The sequence below is a fragment of the Mobula hypostoma genome, chromosome 6 (assembly GCF_963921235.1).
Source record: "Mobula hypostoma chromosome 6, sMobHyp1.1, whole genome shotgun sequence".
Taxonomy (NCBI): Eukaryota; Metazoa; Chordata; class Chondrichthyes; order Myliobatiformes; family Myliobatidae; genus Mobula; species Mobula hypostoma.
In genome coordinates, this window is record NC_086102.1 from 92,396,511 (window position 1) to 92,415,223 (window position 18,713).

At 44.1% G+C, this 18,713-nt stretch overlaps 1 protein-coding gene across 4 annotated transcripts in view; it reads left to right on the forward strand.

The window, feature by feature from the left end:
* The window catches only part of tmco3 (transmembrane and coiled-coil domains 3), a 63,784-nt gene that overhangs the window by 2,593 nt on the left and 42,478 nt on the right, over positions 1–18,713 (forward strand). For 3 of the 4 annotated variants that reach the window (XM_063051205.1, XM_063051209.1, XM_063051208.1), the window contains exons 2-3: positions 13,632–14,146; positions 16,829–17,008. In XM_063051205.1, coding sequence (XP_062907275.1) covers positions 13,700–14,146; positions 16,829–17,008 — 627 coding nt within the window. In that variant the 5' untranslated portion in view covers positions 13,632–13,699. Of the gene's footprint in view, positions 1–12,492; positions 12,623–13,631; positions 14,147–16,828; positions 17,009–18,713 lie in introns of all 4 variants that reach the window. The other variant, XM_063051207.1, reaches the window with a different exon arrangement.

The following is an 18,713-nucleotide window of genomic DNA, read 5'->3' on the forward strand; positions in this document are numbered from 1 at the left end:
TAGGAGTAGAGCCAGGCCATTTGGCCCATCGTGTCTCCCCCCTGCCACCCTGTTCTCCTGCCTTCTCCCCGGAGCCTTTGACACCCATACTAATTAAGAACTGATAGCTCCCCGATTTAAATATACCTTATGACTTGGCCTCCACAGCCGTCTGTGGCAATGAATTCCCTCTGAATACCTTCCTTCATATTGTACTCTGAGGCTGTGCCCTCTGGGTCTGAGGCCCTCCCACTGTTGGAAACTGCCTCTCCATGCCCAACCTATCTAGGGTCTCGGCCTTTCAATGTTCCATAGCTTTCCACGAGATGCCCCCGCCCCCTGTTCGTCGGGAGTACAGGTACAGAGCCATCAAACTCTCCTCATACGTTTATCTATTCATTTCTAGGGTCAGTGAAAGTGGTTGCATGCATATTAGGGGAACATCAATAAGTGTGCCTGGAATGTGATACTTGGCTGAATATAACTGCTGTAAATTAGCAACTTGTTTGTTATTATCACATGAAGAACTTTTGTTGTGCATGCCATCCAGAGAGATAATTATGTACATAATTATTTCAAGGTAGCACAAAAAGGAGGACAATGTACAATATTGTGCTACAGTTAGAGAAAGTGCAGTGCAGGTAACTAAATATAGTATAAGGAATATGACAAGGTAGGCTGAGGAACAGGAATTTATCATGTAAGAGGTCACAACAAGAGTTTGAACAGCAGGAGAGAAGTTGTCCTTGAGTCTGGTGGTACATATTGGCAAGGTCTTGTATCTTCTGCCTGATGGGAAGGAGGAGAAGGGAGAACCGAGTAGGAGGGGCCCTTAATTATATTGGCTGCTATTCGAAGTCAGCACAAAGTGTAGACAGAGTCAGTGGAGGGGAAGCTTGTTTTCCTGATGGATTCAGTACTCCAGCATTGTCAAAGACCATCCATCCCACAATCTCTTTGACCTCTTGTCATCAAGCAGAAGGAACAGCAGCATAAAGACCAGAACTGTCAGGCTGGGTAACAGCTTCTTCCCCAGGCTGTTAGACTTCTTAACATCATACTATCACCCAGCATACCCTGTCTGAATGCCCTGTCGTTTCAATTCATCTTCTCTCTCCCCCCCACCACCCCCCCCCCAAACTCACATCCTACCCTGGTCACTTTTCATCTTTTATTGTATTGGTACTGTTTCAGATATTTATATACCTGTCTGTTTTATTGCAATAACTTCAGTAACATTATACTCTCTTACATAAACATGCACTTGATGTCAACCTATCAGTCTTCAGGTTGTAACACTCAGGGCACAAAATAATCTACAGATGCTGGGGTCAAAGCAACACTTCTCCCTGTAATCGCAAGTGCTATACCTGTCCCTACACCTCCTCTCTTGCCACCATTCAGGGCCCCAAACTTGCAAGTGAGGCAACACTTCACTTGTGAGCCTCTTGGGGGGTCATCTATTGCATCTGGTGCTCCCAGTGCAGCCTCCTCTGCATCAGTGAAACCCGACGCAGATTGGGGGAACGCTTCGTCGAGCACCTCCGCTCCGTCCGCCACAACAGACAGGATCTCCTGGTTGCCACCCACTTCAACTCTGCTTCCCATTTCCATTCAGATATCTCCATACATGGCCTCCTCTACTGCCATGATGAGGCTAAACTCAGGTTGGAGGAGCAACACCTCATATACCGTCAAGGTAGTCTCCAGCCCCTTGGTATGAACATAGAATTCTCCAACTTCTGGTAATTCCCTCGCCCTCCCTTCCCCTATCCCTATTTCAATCTGCCCCCTCCCCCAGCTGCCTATCACCTCCCTCTTGGTTCCCCCTCCTTCTACTACCCATTGTGTTTTCCCCTATTCTTTCTTCACCTTTCATAGAAACATAGAAACATAGAAAATAGGTGCAGGAGTAGGCCATTCGGCCCTTCGAGCCTGCACCACCATTTATTATGATCATGGCTGATCCTTCAACTCAGAACCCCGCCCCAGCCTTCCCTCCATACCCCCTGACCCCCGTAGCCACAAGGGCCATATCTAACTCCCTCTTAAATATAGCCAATGAACTGGCCTCAACTGTTTCCTGTGGCAGAGAATTCCACAGATTCACCACTCTCTGTGTGAAGAAGTTTTTCCTAATCTCGGTCCTAAAAGGCTTCCCCTCTATCCTCAAACTGTGGCCCCTCGTTCTGGACTTCCCCAACATCGGGAACAATCTTCCTGCATCTAGCCTGTCCAATCCCTTTAGGATCTTATACGTTTCAATCAGATCCCCCCTCAATCTTCTAAATTCCAACGAGTACAAGCCCAGTTCATCCAGTCTTTCTTCATATGAAAGTCCTGCCATCCCAGGAACCAATCTGGTGAACCTTCTTTGTACTCCCTCTATGGCAAGGATGTCTTTCCTCAGATTAGGGGACCAAAACTGCACACAATACTCCAGGTGTGGTCTCACCAAGGCCTTGTTCAACTGCAGTAGTACCTCCCTGCTCCTGTACTCGAATCCTCTCGCTATAAATGCCAGCATACCATTCGCCTTTTTCACCGCCTGCTGTACCTGCATGCCCACTTTCAATGACTGGTGTATAATGACACCCAGGTCTCGTTGCAACTCCCCTTTTCCTAATCGGCCACCATTCAGATAATAATCTGTTTTCCTATTTTTGCCACCAAGGTGGATAACTTCACATTTATCCACCTTAAATTGCATCTGCCATGAATTTGCCCACTCACCCAACCTATCCAAGTCACCCTGCATCCTCTTAGCATCCTCCTCACAGCTAACACTGCCACCCAGCTTCGTGTCATCCGCAAACTTGGAGATGCTGCATTTAATTCCCTCATCCAAGTCATTAATATATATTGTAAACAACTGGGGTCCCAGCACTGAGCCTTGCGGTACCCCACTAGTCACCGCCTGCCATTCTGAAAAGGTCCCGTTTATTCCCACTCTTTGCTTCTTGTCTGCTAACCAATTCTCCACCCACACCAATACTTTACCCCCAATACCGTGTGCTTTAAGTTTGCACACTAATCTCCTGTGTGGGACCTTGTCAAAAGCCTTTTGAAAATCCAAATATACCACATCCACTGGTTCTCCCCTATCCACTCTACTAGTTACATCCTCAAAAAATTCTATGAGATTCGTCAGACATGATTTTCCTTTCACAAATCCATGCTGACTTTGTCCGATCATTTCACCGCTTTCCAAATGTGCTGTTATCACATCCTTGATAACTGACTCCAGCAGTTTCCCCACCACCGACGTTAGGCTAACCGGTCTATAATTCCCCGGTTTCTCTCTCCCTCCTTTTTTAAAAAGTGGAGTTACATTAGCCACCCTCCAATCCTCAGGAACTAGTCCAGAATCTAACGAGTTTTGAAAAATTATCATTAATGCATCCACTATTTCTCGGGCTACTTCCTTAAGCACTCTAGGATGCAGACCATCTGGCCCTGGGGATTTATCTGCCTTCAATCCCTTCAATTTACCTAACACCACTTCCCTACTAACATGTATTTCGCTCAGTTCCTCCATCTCACTGGACCCTCTGTCCCCTACTATTTCTGGAAGATTATTTATGTCCTACTTAGTGAAGACAGAACCAAAGTAATTATTCAATTGGTCTGCCATGTCCTTGCTCCCCATAATCAATTCACCTGTTTCTGTCTGTAGGGGACCTACATTTGTCTTTACCAGTCTTTTCCTTTTTACATATCTATAAAAGCTTTTACAGTCCGTTTTTATGTTCCCTGCCAGTTTTCTCTCATAATCTTTTTTCCCCTTCCTAATTAAGCCCTTTGTCCTCCTCTGCTGAACTCTGAATTTCTCCCAGTCCTCAGGTGAGCCACCTTCTCTAGCTAATTTGTATGCTGCTTCTTTGGAATTGATACTATCCCTAATTTCTCTTGTCAGCCACGGGTGCACTACCTTCCTTGATTTATTCTTTTGCCAAACTGGGATGAACAATTGTTGTAGTTCATCCATGCAACCTTTAAATGCTTGCCATTGCATATCCACCGTCAATCCTTTAAGTGTCATTTGCCAGTCTATCTTAGCTAATTCACGTCTCATACCTTCAAAGTTACCCCTCTTTAAGTTCAGAACCTTTGTTTCTGAATTAACTATGTCACTCTCCATCTTAATGAAGAATTCCACCATATTATGGTCACTCTTACCCAAGGGGCCTCTCACGACAAGATTGCTAATTAACCCTTCCTCATTGCTCAAAACCCAATCCAGAATAGCCTGCTCTCTGGTTGGTTCCTCGACATGTTGGTTCAAAAAACCATCCCGCATACATTCCAAGAAATCCTCTTCCTCAGCACCTTTACCAATTTGGTTCACCCAATCTACATGTAGATTGAAGTCACCCATTATAACTGCTGTTCCTTTATTGCACACATTTCTAATTTCCTGTTTAATACCATCTCTGATCTCACTACTACTGTTAGGTGGCCTGTACACAACTCCCACCAGCGTCTTCTGCCCCTTAGTGTTACACAGCTCTACCCATATCGATTCCACATCTTCCCGGCTTATGTCCTTCCTTTCTATTGCGTTAATCGCTTCTTTAACCAGCAACGCCACCCCACCTCCCCTTCCTTCATGTCTATCCCTCCTGAATATTGAATATCCCTGAACGTTGAGCTCCCATCCCTGGTCACCCTGGAGCCATGTCTGTATATCATAATCATTAATAACAATCTGCACTTTCAGTTCATCCACCTTATTACGAATGCTCCTTGCATTGACACACAAAGCCTTCAGGCGCTCTTTTACAACTCTCTTAGCCCTTATACAATTATGTTGAAAAGTGGCCCTTTTTAATGCTTGCCCTGGATTTGTCGGCCTGCCACTTTTACTTTTCTCCTTAGTACTTTCTGCTTCTACCCTCACTTTACACCCCTCTGTCTCTCTGCACTGGTTCCCATCCCCCTGTTGTGAACTAACCTCCTCACGCCTAGCCTCTTTAATTTGATTCCCACCCCCCAACCATTCTAGTTTAAAGTCACCTCAGTAGCCCCCGCTAATCTCCCTGCCAGGATATTGGTCCCCCTAGGATTCAAGTGTAACCCGTCCTTTTTGTACAGGTCACGCCTGCGCCAAAAGAGGTCCCAATGATCCAAAAACTTGAATCCCTGCCCCCTGCTCCAATCCCTCAGCCACGCATTTATCCTCCACCTCATCGCATTCCTACTCTCACTGTCGCGTGGCACAGGCAGTAATCCCAAGATTACTACCTTTACGGTCCTTTTGCTCAACTCTCTTCCTAGCTCCCTATATTCTTCTTTCAGGACCTCATCCCTTTTCCTACCTCTGTCATTGGTACCTATATGTACCACGACCTGTGGCTCCTCACCCTCCCACTTCAGGATATCTTGGACATGATCAGAAATATCCCGGACCCTGGCACCAGGGAGGCAAACTACCATCCGGGTCTCTGGACTGCATCCACAGAATCACCTATCTGACCCCCTTACTATTGAGTCCCCTATCACAACTGCCCTCCTCTTCCTTGCCCTACCCTTCTGAGCTACAGGGCCAGACTCCGTGCCGGAGGCACGGCCACTGTCGCTTCCCCCGGGTAAGCTGTCCCCCCCCCAACAGTACTCAAACAGGAGTACCTGTTGTTAAGGGGCACAGCCACCGGGGTACTCCCTATTACCTGACTCTTCCCCTTCCCCCTCCTAACCATGACCAACTTGTCTGCCTCCCATGGCCCCGGTGTGACCACCTGCCTGCAACTCCTCTCGTATCACCTCCTCACTCTCCCTGACCAGACGAAGGTCATCGAGCTGCAGCTCCAGTTCCGTAACGCGGTCCCTTAGGAGCTGCATCTTGATGCACTTGGCGAAGATGTAGACGTCCGGGAGGCTTGGAGACTCCAGGGCCTCCCACATCCGACACCGAGAACAGCAAACTGCCCTCACACTCATACTGCCCCTCTCCTCAAATAACAAGAGAAAATGAGTGCCAAACCTTCCTCGCCTCGCCCGTTTCCACCTAAGCCCGTTGAGCCGAAGCCCTTAAGTCTTCACTCTGCTCCCGGCTCACTCCGCAGACCGCAAACTACGCTGCCTGCTCTATGAGGCTTTGTTCCTTTTAAATCTGCCGCGCTGCACTGCCCGACGTCACATGCCTGCGCAGTCCCGCCTCTCAGAACGCCGTTGGAGAAAAAAAATCAAAAATTTCAAAAATGTCTTTCTCGGCATTCCCACTCAGACTCTCAGACTCCTTCTTCGAATCAAACCCGAAGCAGGATGTCTGTCCTTTTAAATCTGCCGCGCTGCACTGCCCGACGTCACACGCCTGCGCAGTCCCGCCTCTCAGAACGCCGTTGGAGAAAAAACCTATCACCTCCCTGCCTCCCCTCTCCCCTCTCCCACCCCTTTATCTTTCCCCTGACTGGTTTTTCACCTGGAACCCACCAGCCTTCTCCTTCCCACCCTCCTTATAGGGCCTCTGTCCCTTCCCTCTTCAGTCCTGACGAAGGGTACCGGCCCGAAACGTCGACCGATCGTTTCCACGGATGCTGCCCGACCTGCTGAGTTCCTCCAGCGTGTTGTGAGTGTTGCCGTAACAGTCAGGGACTTGTGCTAATATTATGTTGTAACTGTATGTGTTGAATTATAACTATATCTAGTGTGTTTTGAATCTTGGCCCCAGAACGATGTTTCATTTAACTGTTCTACATGTGTATGGTTAAATGGCCATTAACTTGAACTACATGACTGGAGCTTCCCCACTCTTCCTGACAACTCACTTATTAGTTCCAAGGGAAATTTTTTCAACGGCATTCCCAAATTTGGGATTTTGTCTACTTATAAGCAGCTTGAGATAAGGAAAGTAAGGGAGTACAGTTCCATATCGTACTGGTGTTTTAACGGTGTTTGAATCAATGTGGTTGAACTGGGAAAGCAGTTACAAGAGACTACAGATGTGGAATCTAGAATCTGGAAAAGCACCCTGAAAGAAAGGTGAAAATAGAGCTTAAAGTGCTGGATAACAGATTGGAGGAATAAAACACGAAAGTAAAAGATGTAGAGAAGTCAAGGTATGATATCACAGGAAGACAATGAGGTGATCAGGACAAGGAAAGGAGTTGGTTGAGGTGTTGCTGGTAAGTATTTTTGTTTTTAAGTTATGCATATATTTGCACAGTTAATCTCATATGGGTGTGGTAGGGTTTATGGAATGCCTACTCTGCCACGTGGCAACTCCAGGTTGCACCCTGCAAAGAGGTGCTGTTAGAGGAGTCTTGAGCTTTGGGTTTTGGAGCTTCAGCAATAGCTGATATCTCTGTAGCCCATCAGTGAACTGGTGTGTACCATCAAAAGCATGTTTCAGTAGATGGCCTTCTGCAGTTCAAGAGGGAAGGAAGAGAAAGACAGAATAATATTGCTTCCCAAGGATGTCCTTGAGTGCTGTAGAACAGTGGTCCCCAACCTCTGGGCCGGGGTGCAGTGGTAGCCGGAACGCACCCAGCACATCTTTAAGAGAAAAGCCGAAATAAACAAGCTCAAACACGAGGAATTCTGTAGATGCTGGAAATTCAAGCAACACACTTCAAAGTTGCTGGTGAACGCAGCAGGTTAGGCAGCATCTCTAGGAAGAGGTACAGTCGATGTTTCAGGCCAGGACTCTTCGTCAGGACTAACTGAAGGAAGAGCTAGTAAGAGATTTGAAAGTGGGAGGGGAGGGGGAGATCAAAAAAAATAGGAGAAGACAGGAGGGGAAGGGATGGAGCCACCCCTCCTCCTCTTCATGGACACCCCGCTCTGGTCTTCTGCCTGCTCTGGATCTCTTTATCGCTAACTGCCAATGGGACATCAACCGTCTCGACTTCACCACACCTTGTTCCAATTCCAACCTCACTTCTTCCGAACGCTCTGCTCTCCACTCCCTCCGCACTAATCCTAACCTTACTAGTAAACCCACCGATAAGGAGGGTGCTGTTGTAGTCTGGCGTACTGACCTCTACCTTGCCAAGGCACAGCGACAACTCGCGGATACCTCCTCTTATTTACCCCTCGATCGTGACCCCACTAAGGAGCACCAGGCCATTGTCACCCACACCATCACTGACTTTATCCGCTCAGGGGATCTCCCATCCACTGCTACCAACCTTATAGTTCCCACACCTCGCACTTCCCATTTCTACTTCCTACCCAAGATCCACAAATTTGTCTGTCCTGGCAGACCTATTGTCTCAGCTTGCTCCTGCCCCACCGAACTCGTTTCTGCATACCTCGACACGGTTTTATCCCCCCTTGTTCAATCCCTTCCTACCTATGTTCGTGAAACTTCTCACACTCTTAAACTTTTCGATGATTTTAAGTTCCCTGGCCCCCACCGCTTTATTTTCACCATGGATGTCCAATCCCTATATACTTCCATCCCCCATCAGGAAGGTCTCAAAGCTCTCCCCTTCTTTTTGGATTCCAGACCTAATCAGTTCCCCTCTACCACCACTCTGCTCCGTCTAGTGGAATTAGTCCTTATTCTTAATAATTTCTCCTTTGGCTCCTCCCACTTCCTCCAAACTAAAGGTGTAGCTATGGGCACCCGTATGGGTCTGAGCTATGCCTGCCTTTTTGTTGACTTTGTGGAACGATCTATGTTCCGAACCTATTCTGGTATCTCCCCCACTTTTCCTTCGCTACATCGATGACTGCATTGGTGCTGCTTCCTGCACGCATGCTGAGCTCGTTGACTTTATTAACTTTGCCTCCAACTTTCACCCTGCCCTCAAGTTTACCTGGTCCATTTCTGACACCTCCCTCCCCTTTTTAGATCTTTCTGTCTTTATCTCTGGAGACAGCTTATTTACTGATGTCTACTATAAACCTACTGACTCACAGCTATCTGGACTATTTCTCTTCTCACCCTGTCTCTTGCAAAAATGCCATCCCCTTCTCGCAATTCCTGCATCTCCACCGCATCTGCTCTCAGGATGAGGCTTTTCATTCCAGGACGAGGGAGATGTCCTCCTTTTTTAAAGAAAGGGGCTTCCCTTCCTCCACCATCAACTCTGCGCTCAAACGCATCTCCCCCATTTCACGCACATCTGCTCTTACTCCATCCTCCCGCCACCCCACTAGGAATAGGGTTCCCCTGGTCCTCACCTACCACCCCACCAGCCTCCGGGTCCAACATATTATTCTCCGTAACTTCCGCCACCTCCAATGGGATCCCACCACTAAGCATATCTTTCCCTCCCCCCCCGCCTCTGCTTTCCGCAGGGATTGCTCCCTACGCGACTCCCTTGTCCATTCGTCCCCCCCCATCCCTTCCCACTGATCTCCCTCCTGGCACTTATCCTTGTAAGCGGAACAAGTGCTACACATGCCCTTACACTTCCTCCCTTACCACCATTCAGAACCCCAGACAGTCCTTCCAGGTGAGGCGACACTTCACCTGTGAGTCGGCTGGGGTGATATACTGCATTTGGTGCTCCTAATGTGGCCTTCTATATATTGGCAAGTCCCAACGTAGACTGGGAGATCGTTTTGCTGAACACTTATGCCCTGTCCGCCAGAGAAAGCAGGATCTCCCAGTGGCCACACATTTTAATTCCACATCCCATTCCCATTCTGACATGTCTATCCACGGCCTCCTCTACTGTAAAGATGAAGCCACACTCAGGTTGGAGGAACAACACCTTATATTCCGTCTGGGTAGTCTCCAACCTGATGGCATGAACTTTGACTTCTCTAACTTCTGCTAATGCCTCACCTCCCCCTCGTACCCCATCCGTTATTTATATGCACACATTCTTTCTCTCACTCTCCTTTTCCTCCCTCTGTCCCTCTGACTATACCCCTTGCCCATCCTCTGGGTTTTCCACCCCCACCCCTTTTTCCTTTTTCCTGGGCCTCCTGTCCCATGATCCTCTCATATCCCTTTTGCCAATCAACTGTCCAGCTCTTGGCTCCATCCCTCCCCCTCCTGTCTTCTCCTATCATTTTGGATCTCCCCCTCCCCCTCCCACTTTCGAATCTCTTACTCACACTTCCTTCAGTTAGTCCTGACGAAGGGTCTCGGCCTGAAACGTCGACTGTACCCCTTCCTAGAGATGCTGCCTGGCCTGCTGCGTTCACCAGCAACTGTGAAATAAACAAGCTAATTAATTAGGTGCCACCCATTTGTTTATTTCGGCTTTTTTCTTAAAGATGTGCTGGGTGCTTTCCATCTACCGCTGCATTCTTCGCAGCCCGGAGGTTGGGGACCACTGCTGTAGAATATATGAGGTAGAGAGCGAGGAGTTGGAGCCTCATTAAGAGGATGAGGCCCTGCAGACAGGCTTTAAGGCAGGGGTTCCCAACCTTTTTCTATGCTGTGGATCCCTACCGTTAACTGAGAGTGCGTAGAACCCAGGTTGGGAACCCCAGCTTTAAGGAGACAGTGATATGATCAAGCAAAATTTTAATGAGTAGTAATCTGCTGATTACTCTTGATATTGTGTACCATTTGGTATAGAAATGGGATGATAGCACAGATGAACGCATGGCTGGAAATACAGTGTAAAGAGGTGGTTTTAGATTCTTGTTGCATTTCCACTTTAGTATTTATTCCACAAGATGCACGTGTTTATTGTCCTCTTTTAGTTGCCTCTAAACAACGGTATTCAGTGTCTAATACATTAGATAGGTGAGGCCTGTACGGGCCAGATGGGATGGAACTCAACAGGATCGGAACTAGTGTCCTTGTGGACAGATTTGCTTGTGCTGCTGGGAGGGTTTAACCAGAGGCATGGATGAAAGGGAAGTAGAGCAAGTGTTCAGAAAGCAAATCTGTTAATAAAAGGCAAGATATTTTTGAGTGTTTTGAAGCCACAACAAAAGGTTGGAAAAAGACACAAGGTAAGTCTGTGCTTAATGGTATATCTCTAAATATAGGGAATTAAGTAGAAGGCAGAAATGTGTGCAAGTGTGATAGTTCCATCTGAATCGTAGGTTAGAAAAAGAAAGTTTGGTGACTTACTGTTCTTGGTTATCCGATGAGATGGGGGATTAAAGACAACAGATTATGAAATAGTTAAAGACATGTTCACAGCTGTGTGAAGTGTGATAGGTCAGAAGAGTGATTAAATGAGGATGTGTCACTTGGATTAATGGGCAAATGGTGATCAAACTGTTGGGAGTGTACTGTAGCAACACTCAGAGTGCTGGAACTCAGCAAGCTGAAGGAAATAAACAATTTTCATCAGAACTAGAAAGGAATGGATCAAAGCCAGAACAAAATAGATCTCCAGACAATCCAAGGGAAGTTGAAGAGTATATTTGTGGTCATAAAGTATTTCTCTTAAATGAAAAATCATGAGGCAGTGATAGGGTGTGGCGGGGGGGCGTAGCGAAGGGGTGGTTCAGTTTTCAAAAAATCAGTGTATAGGATAACAGGTTTCCCCCGCCATCCGAAGGTAGAGTGTTCCTATGAAACGGTTCGTAAGCCGGAATGTCATGAAGCGAAGAAGCAATTACCATTTATTTATATGGGGAAATTTTGTGAGCATTCGCAGACCCAAAACTAACCTACCAAATCATGTCAAATAACACATAAAACCTAAAATAACAGTAACATATAGTAAAAGCAGGAATGATATGATAAATACACAGCCTGTATAAAGTAGAAATACTTCTCTACAATGATTGCCTGCACAGATCTCCATAGTGAAAATCTCACGCAAACGCTCTCGGCAGAAAATCTCACGCAAGCGCTGTTGGCATAAATGCGCTCTCCTGTAACCTTTAAACTATGAAGCTGCCAAATCTACCAAATAACCCGTAAAAATACACAGCCTATATAAAGTAGAAATAATGTATGTACAGTGTAGTATCACTTACCGGAATTGGGAAGACATCGAGCACACTGATGATGGTGTGTTAAGCTGAGTCGTCGCAGGTTGGGTGGTGCAGTGGCCCCCACCCTCCAGACCTCCGACCCGATACAGTGCCACGAAGCACGCAGGGGTAGCCGGGAGGCGCACAGCATATTTTTAAGAAAAAAGCTGAAATAAACATGCTAATTAATTAGGTGCTGCCCGGCACGTTAATGTCGATGCAGATCAGAGGCTGGCCGACAATTATGTGCTAGGCGGCACCTAATTAATTAGCATGTTTATTTTGGCTTTTTTCTTAAAGATGTGCTGTGTGCGTCCCGGCTACCGTTGCATTTTCTGCGAATCGGTATCTGTCCGTGGCCTGGGGGTTGGGGTGGTGGGACACTGGGGTGTCATCTCGTCGTCTGTTTCCATTAGAGCAGGCAGTTCATCTTCTATCTCTGCCCGCCTCGATGTCGAAGGTCGAGGTTCGTCGTCTGCTGTGCCTGATGTGGAAATCTTGCTTGACTGCTGAGCCTCGCGCATTTTTCTATCACACAGTTCTTTAATAAGGACTCAAATCATCCTGCAAATATCCCCTAAACCAACGTACCCTTTCAAAATTAAAGTCGTACTTTATCATTACTCATTCGGTTTCGATTGTTATCCTTTTTTCTTCCAATTGCATCAGCTCTTCATCTGTCAGTTCTTGGTGATGGGATGCCAAAACCTCTTCAACATCATGTTCGTCAGCTTCCACAAGCCAAACTCACGTTGTCCTTACTTCGTTCACCACGATCGAAACTATGTCTAGTTTTACCGTAAGTGTAACACCCTTTCGAGCTCTTTCAGGCTTTTCTGATACCATAGAACTCTCTTGCAAACGGCTGCTCACAGGCACGTGTTAAAGCAAAGCAGTTCCCAATCCAGGGGAGAGCGGCTGCTCGGGGCGCACTCTGCCTTTTATCACGCGCTGAATTTTTTTTCGTAACAGTGAAAACACCTTCTGAAAGCGAAAACAGGGTACTAATGTAGGTCTTTCGTAACAGTGAGGTTTCGTAAAACGAACGTTCGAAAAGCGGGGGACACCTGTATTCTGGTGAATCAAATAACGAGGGCTGCAATATGATGTTAGTCTTAGAAGTTAATAAAAAGGCTCTGTTGAGAGGATATTTTGACAAGTTGAGTAATGGTCACCTTACGCCAGTGTCAGTTACACTTTTGCTACCCTATAACAGTGTAGCGCAATAGAGTGCATTACCGCAAGCGAAGTGTGGAAGGGTTAGAGTGAGCAGAAACACGACGACACCTCCAGAATGGTTCAGAATATCATATGAAAGCTATGAAATATGCAGCATTTGTAAAAAGATAAACAAATTATAAGTACAAATGGAAATAAATGGTACAATTAACTATTACAGAGAAGTAGTTGCAGAGAGACCAGTATTGGGAATTACATATTCAAGAATACTTGTGTTTTAGATGAGAGCCAAATGGAAGTGGTCCTAAAAGAAGGATGGGACAGAAGCAGTCAAGAGAATGAATATTAGCATAGAAAATCAGAGTAGTGTGCAAAGAAACAGCAAAAGACAGAAAATATTGCTACCCTTGTCCTGCTAGCTGGTGGAAATTATAGGTTTGAAAACTACTATCTAAGGAATCTTGTATGTTGTCAAACATCTGATTGATAATATCTGTCAATGTTAAAGTGTTTCATGGCTAAATAATCATAAATTTTGTAAAGTACAGCATTACTTATGAATAACTGTACATGGTCTTGAAGTGGTTTAAATTGTTGTCATTCAAAATTTTCAATCTGTTTCTTTTTAGGCTGGTAAATGACCAGAAATGAAGTTATTCATGCAATGCCTCTGTGGCTGTGAATTTAATAACACAAAATGAAGAAGATTAAATTTGAAATTAGCTGGATTGTGTTTGTATTAGCTTACTTATGTTCAGTGCAAACTGCAGAACATGTAGCTATGGCCAAACATGTGATCAAATTGCACAGAGGGAGAGGGGCTGCAGTCACTAAAGGGAAGCTCTGGATTATGGACAATTGTAAGAGGCTGTCTGGAATGCTTCACCAAAAGAATGTAGTGATCAACAAAATGAAGAAAGCAATTGAAACTGTAGAAAAGGACTCCAGACTGTCTGTAGAAGAAAAGATCTTCCAGATTCACACCTTTGAGACTTTTCAAAAAGAGTTGAATGAAAGTGAGAAATCAGTGTTCCAGGCTGTCCATGGGCTTGAGAGGGTTCTTCAGGGGGACTACAAAGATATAGTAAATATGAAAGAAAGCAGCAAACAACGCCTTGAAGCCTTAAGAGAAGCTGCTATAAAGGTCAGAGTTTTCACTTCTATTAATGTATTTTATGAATTATTAACTTCTTGCATCTGCTGACCACACGTTGGGATGGGGTGATAAGAGCAGGAGGGATTGGTTTATTGGGAAGCTGTTGGTTGGAGCAGCCACAAAGAATTGTGTTAAAAACCTGTGTCACCACTGGGACTGCCTCATATCCTCAATGTTCCATTTTCTGCTGCTGTCTCCAGACCTTCTGCAGTTCATTCCTTCTCAATTCTATAGTTCTGGAATGAGATGGCTTTGATTTTACTTTGCTCTATACATCACTGCCTCTGACCTTGTTTGACCAGATCTCATATGCTAAATATGAAAACAAATATGTATAGGAGAATTCCGGTATAAAGGTTGCTGGGGTGCTGCTTGGCCTCCTGAGAATTACCAGCAGTTTTATTGTTTTCTCTTGCTTCCTCTAGCATCTCCCATTCTTGTGATGTTCAATAACTTTATTATGCTTTATTATTTGCTTGTATGTGGATGATTTTTTCATTTACGTTGCCTATCTGATGCCTGACCTTCTGGATTCTCTGCATGCCTTGTACCAGCTGCTCTGTATATAGTTTACTGGTTTACGCTCGCATTCTCTTGCTGTTTCTGTTTTGCTGCTCTTTTGTCTCAGTGCTACTTGTTAACTTACTGCCTTTCCGAATGTGCTTTCTCTTGCACACTGTCACCTAACTGGCATTGAATTAAATAAATATGTAATTGAGATTCTTCTAAGAGTATCCTGTACTATTCATCTCCAACGATCTTAACGACTAATTATATTAAATGATGCAGTGTTTGTTAAGTAAAAACAGAAAATGTTAGATTACTCCATAGCTGGATCTGAGAAGCAGTTAATGTTTGGGTTGAAGGGTGGTTGAAAATCTCTGTTTCCAACAGCTTTCTGGGAAAAGCACCAAAGAGTTGCAGCAAGACCTTTACATGGATGATCTTTCCTTCCCTTCCCTTCCCTTTTCAGGGTATCTTCATGTCCATCTCAGAAAATAGGTTAGCCACAAACCCTGCAGACTTCTGTTGCTTCAATGATGAGACTTTCTGCACAAATGTCTGTGAGATAATACCTTTCTTTCTCTGTCTTAGTGGATATAGCCCTTGACCACATCTCATGCATTTCTGCACTAATGCCTTCATTTTTCTGGAGAAAGCAATTATAGAGTTCTCCACCTTTTACATTCAGTGGATCATCCTTTGCCTTTTCCTGCAGATCCAACAGGATTCCAGCACTAGACACACTTTATCCTTCCCTTTTAACTTTTCATGAGTCCCTTTATGATTGCTGGCTTGCTCTTCTGACACCACCAACCACTCCTACTTTACAACATCTTCTTGTAAATCAGGGGTTCCGAACCATTTTTCTGCCAGTGGCCAATACCATTAAGCAAGGGGTTTGTGGACCTCAGGTTGGGAAACATAGTTCCCATTAAACCAGAGGAGATGCAATAGTGTTCCATCATCCAGGTAGCCAAATGGTCTTTTCCAGATAAAAGCAATGATTCACATGCATTTCTTTCAGTGTAATGTACTGTACTCTATGCAGCCTACAGGAGCATTGTTTTCTGCCATTTTAATTCTCCATTCAACTCACTCTCTGCCTGTGGCCTCTTCACTGTTTATGCAGACTTGGAGAACATCTTTTTGAGTACATTGCAGCCTTTTTGGCTGAATGTCAAATTTAACTTCTTCAGGGAGCTTGCTGTCTCTCACTTGCTATCATAAAGTTATAGAGCACTACAGCACAGATTCATGCCCTTCATCCCATCTAGTCTGTACTGCAAATATTCTGCCTAGTCCCAGATTCCATCAGACCATTGACTAATTGAATGGGTAAAACGGAAATAGAAAAGGTGCAGTGTGAAAAATTGTTCAGTTCTCCTGTTGACCTGAAAAATAATAGATTAAGCTATTTTCTAAATAGTGGAAGTTAGGAAATGTAAACACCACAGGGATTTTTAAGTCCACTGGTAATTACTAGGGGGCACTGTTACACAGACGCCACAGAGCCTTGACACTTGCTCTGATTTTTTGAATTTGGTTTTGAAAAGGTACAATGCATATTCATCTGAATAAGCCTAGTTGCATAGACAAACTTGCATTCTGTTGAATATAGAAAAACTGATTTGATCCAATTGGGGCTTTTAAGATGACTTAAGGTTTTCATAGAATCATAGGAAGAAACATTTTATTCTGATGCAAGACTTCAGAATAAGTTAATTGAAAATTAAAATTAGAGCTTGGCATTTGAGGCTGCTACTAAAAGGTGCTTCCTTATGCAGTGTTATGGAAGTCTCCTCTGGCCTACCCACTAGATATCTGATCTGACCGGTTCTAAGGCTAAAGTTGGCAAAATTATTTGTGTCCTTTGATTTTATTTTGGCAGGGCATATGTGGATTTCTTTGCATACTAACATTTTGCATGTATTAACCTCACTGTTAATGTATATGAGTATTTGATTACAGAAATAGACAATGAAACAGGATGGAAGTGCCCATATTGGCTCATTCATATGTAGGTTTATAATCTTTTTTATAATCTTTCAGAACATATTTTGTTAAAGTACAGTATATGTGTAGTTTGAGTCACCATGTGGCAGGTGTAAGTAGTTCTGTTACCATTGTTTCTAAGTTTGTATTTTCATTGCTGTTCGGAATCTACAGGAAGAAAAAGAATATGTTGAGTTATTGGCTGCAGAGAAACACCAAGCCGAGGTGCTAAAAAATATTCAGCATGCAAATAAAAGCTTGTCAATCCTTGATGAAATTCTCGAGGATGTGCGGAAGGCGGCTGATCGTCTGGAGGAGGAGATTGACGATCACGTCTTTGACAACAACAAACTGGTGAGTTGCAGAGTGCAATGTATGGTCCCAGGTTTGTTCAATCCCTTTATTGCAAGACTCTCATATATTTAGTTGTGAGGCCGGCAGAATTTCTTTTTTGAGGTCGTTGACTTCTGGAATGAACAAATACCCAGTAAATAATTCAGTCCTTGTTCTCAAATAAGATGCTTTCTCAAAGGTCATTCAGCATTCCTTCTACACACATCTTGTCTCTGAAAGCTTGTTACTTGTTATTCTGCATAGAGATCTCAGTCTAATAATTAGAAGCAGAGAAAAGTACACTATAAACTATGGCAGTTAGCTCATAGAAGCAGATATTAGTCCCACTCCTTTGCTCTTCCCATCATCCAACAAAACTTTTAATGTGGATATTTATCCACTTGAAAGTTGTTTTTAAATCTGCTTCCACCATCCCTTCAAGTATGGCCTCTCTGGGACTGTGGATTTTGTTTGAAGTTTGTTCTTTTCAGTTTATGTTAAAAATGTAGAATCTTAGTTAATCCGTAATTATATTTCCATGGAAAGGAGAAGGTGCTGGAGGATCCCAGTGAGTCAGGCAGCATCTGAGGAGTGAAAGATTGAGACCCTTCTTCAGGACAATTCTGGCCCTCTTGTTATGAAAAAGATAGAGAAACAATGAAGATGCAAAAAGGGTTTACTTGGGTGATGGCAGACTAAAGTACTATAATAAGTTAGGGTAGACTGTGGTGCTTTCCTCTAGAAAAGACTAGGCTGAGATTTGTTGCATTCTCTGATGCAACAAATCTTATGATTTCTTATGATTCATCATAAGAAATTGGGTTAACTGCAATGCTCAGCATACGCTATGAATTTTTGCTGTGTCACAACAATGGGAAACATCAACTCCATATTAATAATTTTAAGAAGATTGATATCTACAATTAAGTTTTTATGTACACAAAGTGGGGGCAGAATTCAGTTTCATTGGATAAACTTAAGTTGTTATTATTAAATATGTACTTTATTATTTTGCACAGTTTTGGTTACCAGAGAAAAAACACCCTGGTAAAATGAGAGGCTATATTCCATAGTAATGGACACAAATAGGCAGACCTAGCGTAAGTGTGGGTCACGGTATTTAGAAAAGTTGACATTAGTGTAAAAACAAAAATGATGAAAGGAAATACAAAACCTACAACTCTCCATGATTGTGTTTTTGACTTTAGTAATCCTATCCTTTATTTAGAGTCTGAAATGTTTGAGCACCACTCCAGACAGAGCTGGCTTTCAGTTGACATTATCGTCTGGAGCCATCAGAAAGGTTGTTTGAAGTACTGTACTTTAACATTGAATCAGACCCTGAGGAGAAAGTGTTCCAAAAATATAAACTGATGCACCAGATAAGTGACTGAAAAATCTCAAGATAAAGCTTGAGCTTGCACTAAAACTAAATGTACTCATGTGATGCATGCTTCATATTGATGATCTGCAACTCCAAGAACTGTTGAAGGTGAAAATAACATTGAATGGGATGATCTGCACTTCGTGCAGGAATATCCAAGTGCTTTTAAATCCAGAGGTTTCTTCTTGTGTCAGTTTATCTGGGTATTTACACTGAAGGAGAATGAATAATTGTTCAACTGGATGACGAGTGAGTTTTTATGCAATTGAAGATTTATTGAGTCTTGCCAGTAATGCAGCTTGCATTTAGGGTGGCAGTGAAGGTTCTCCATCTCTGTCCATA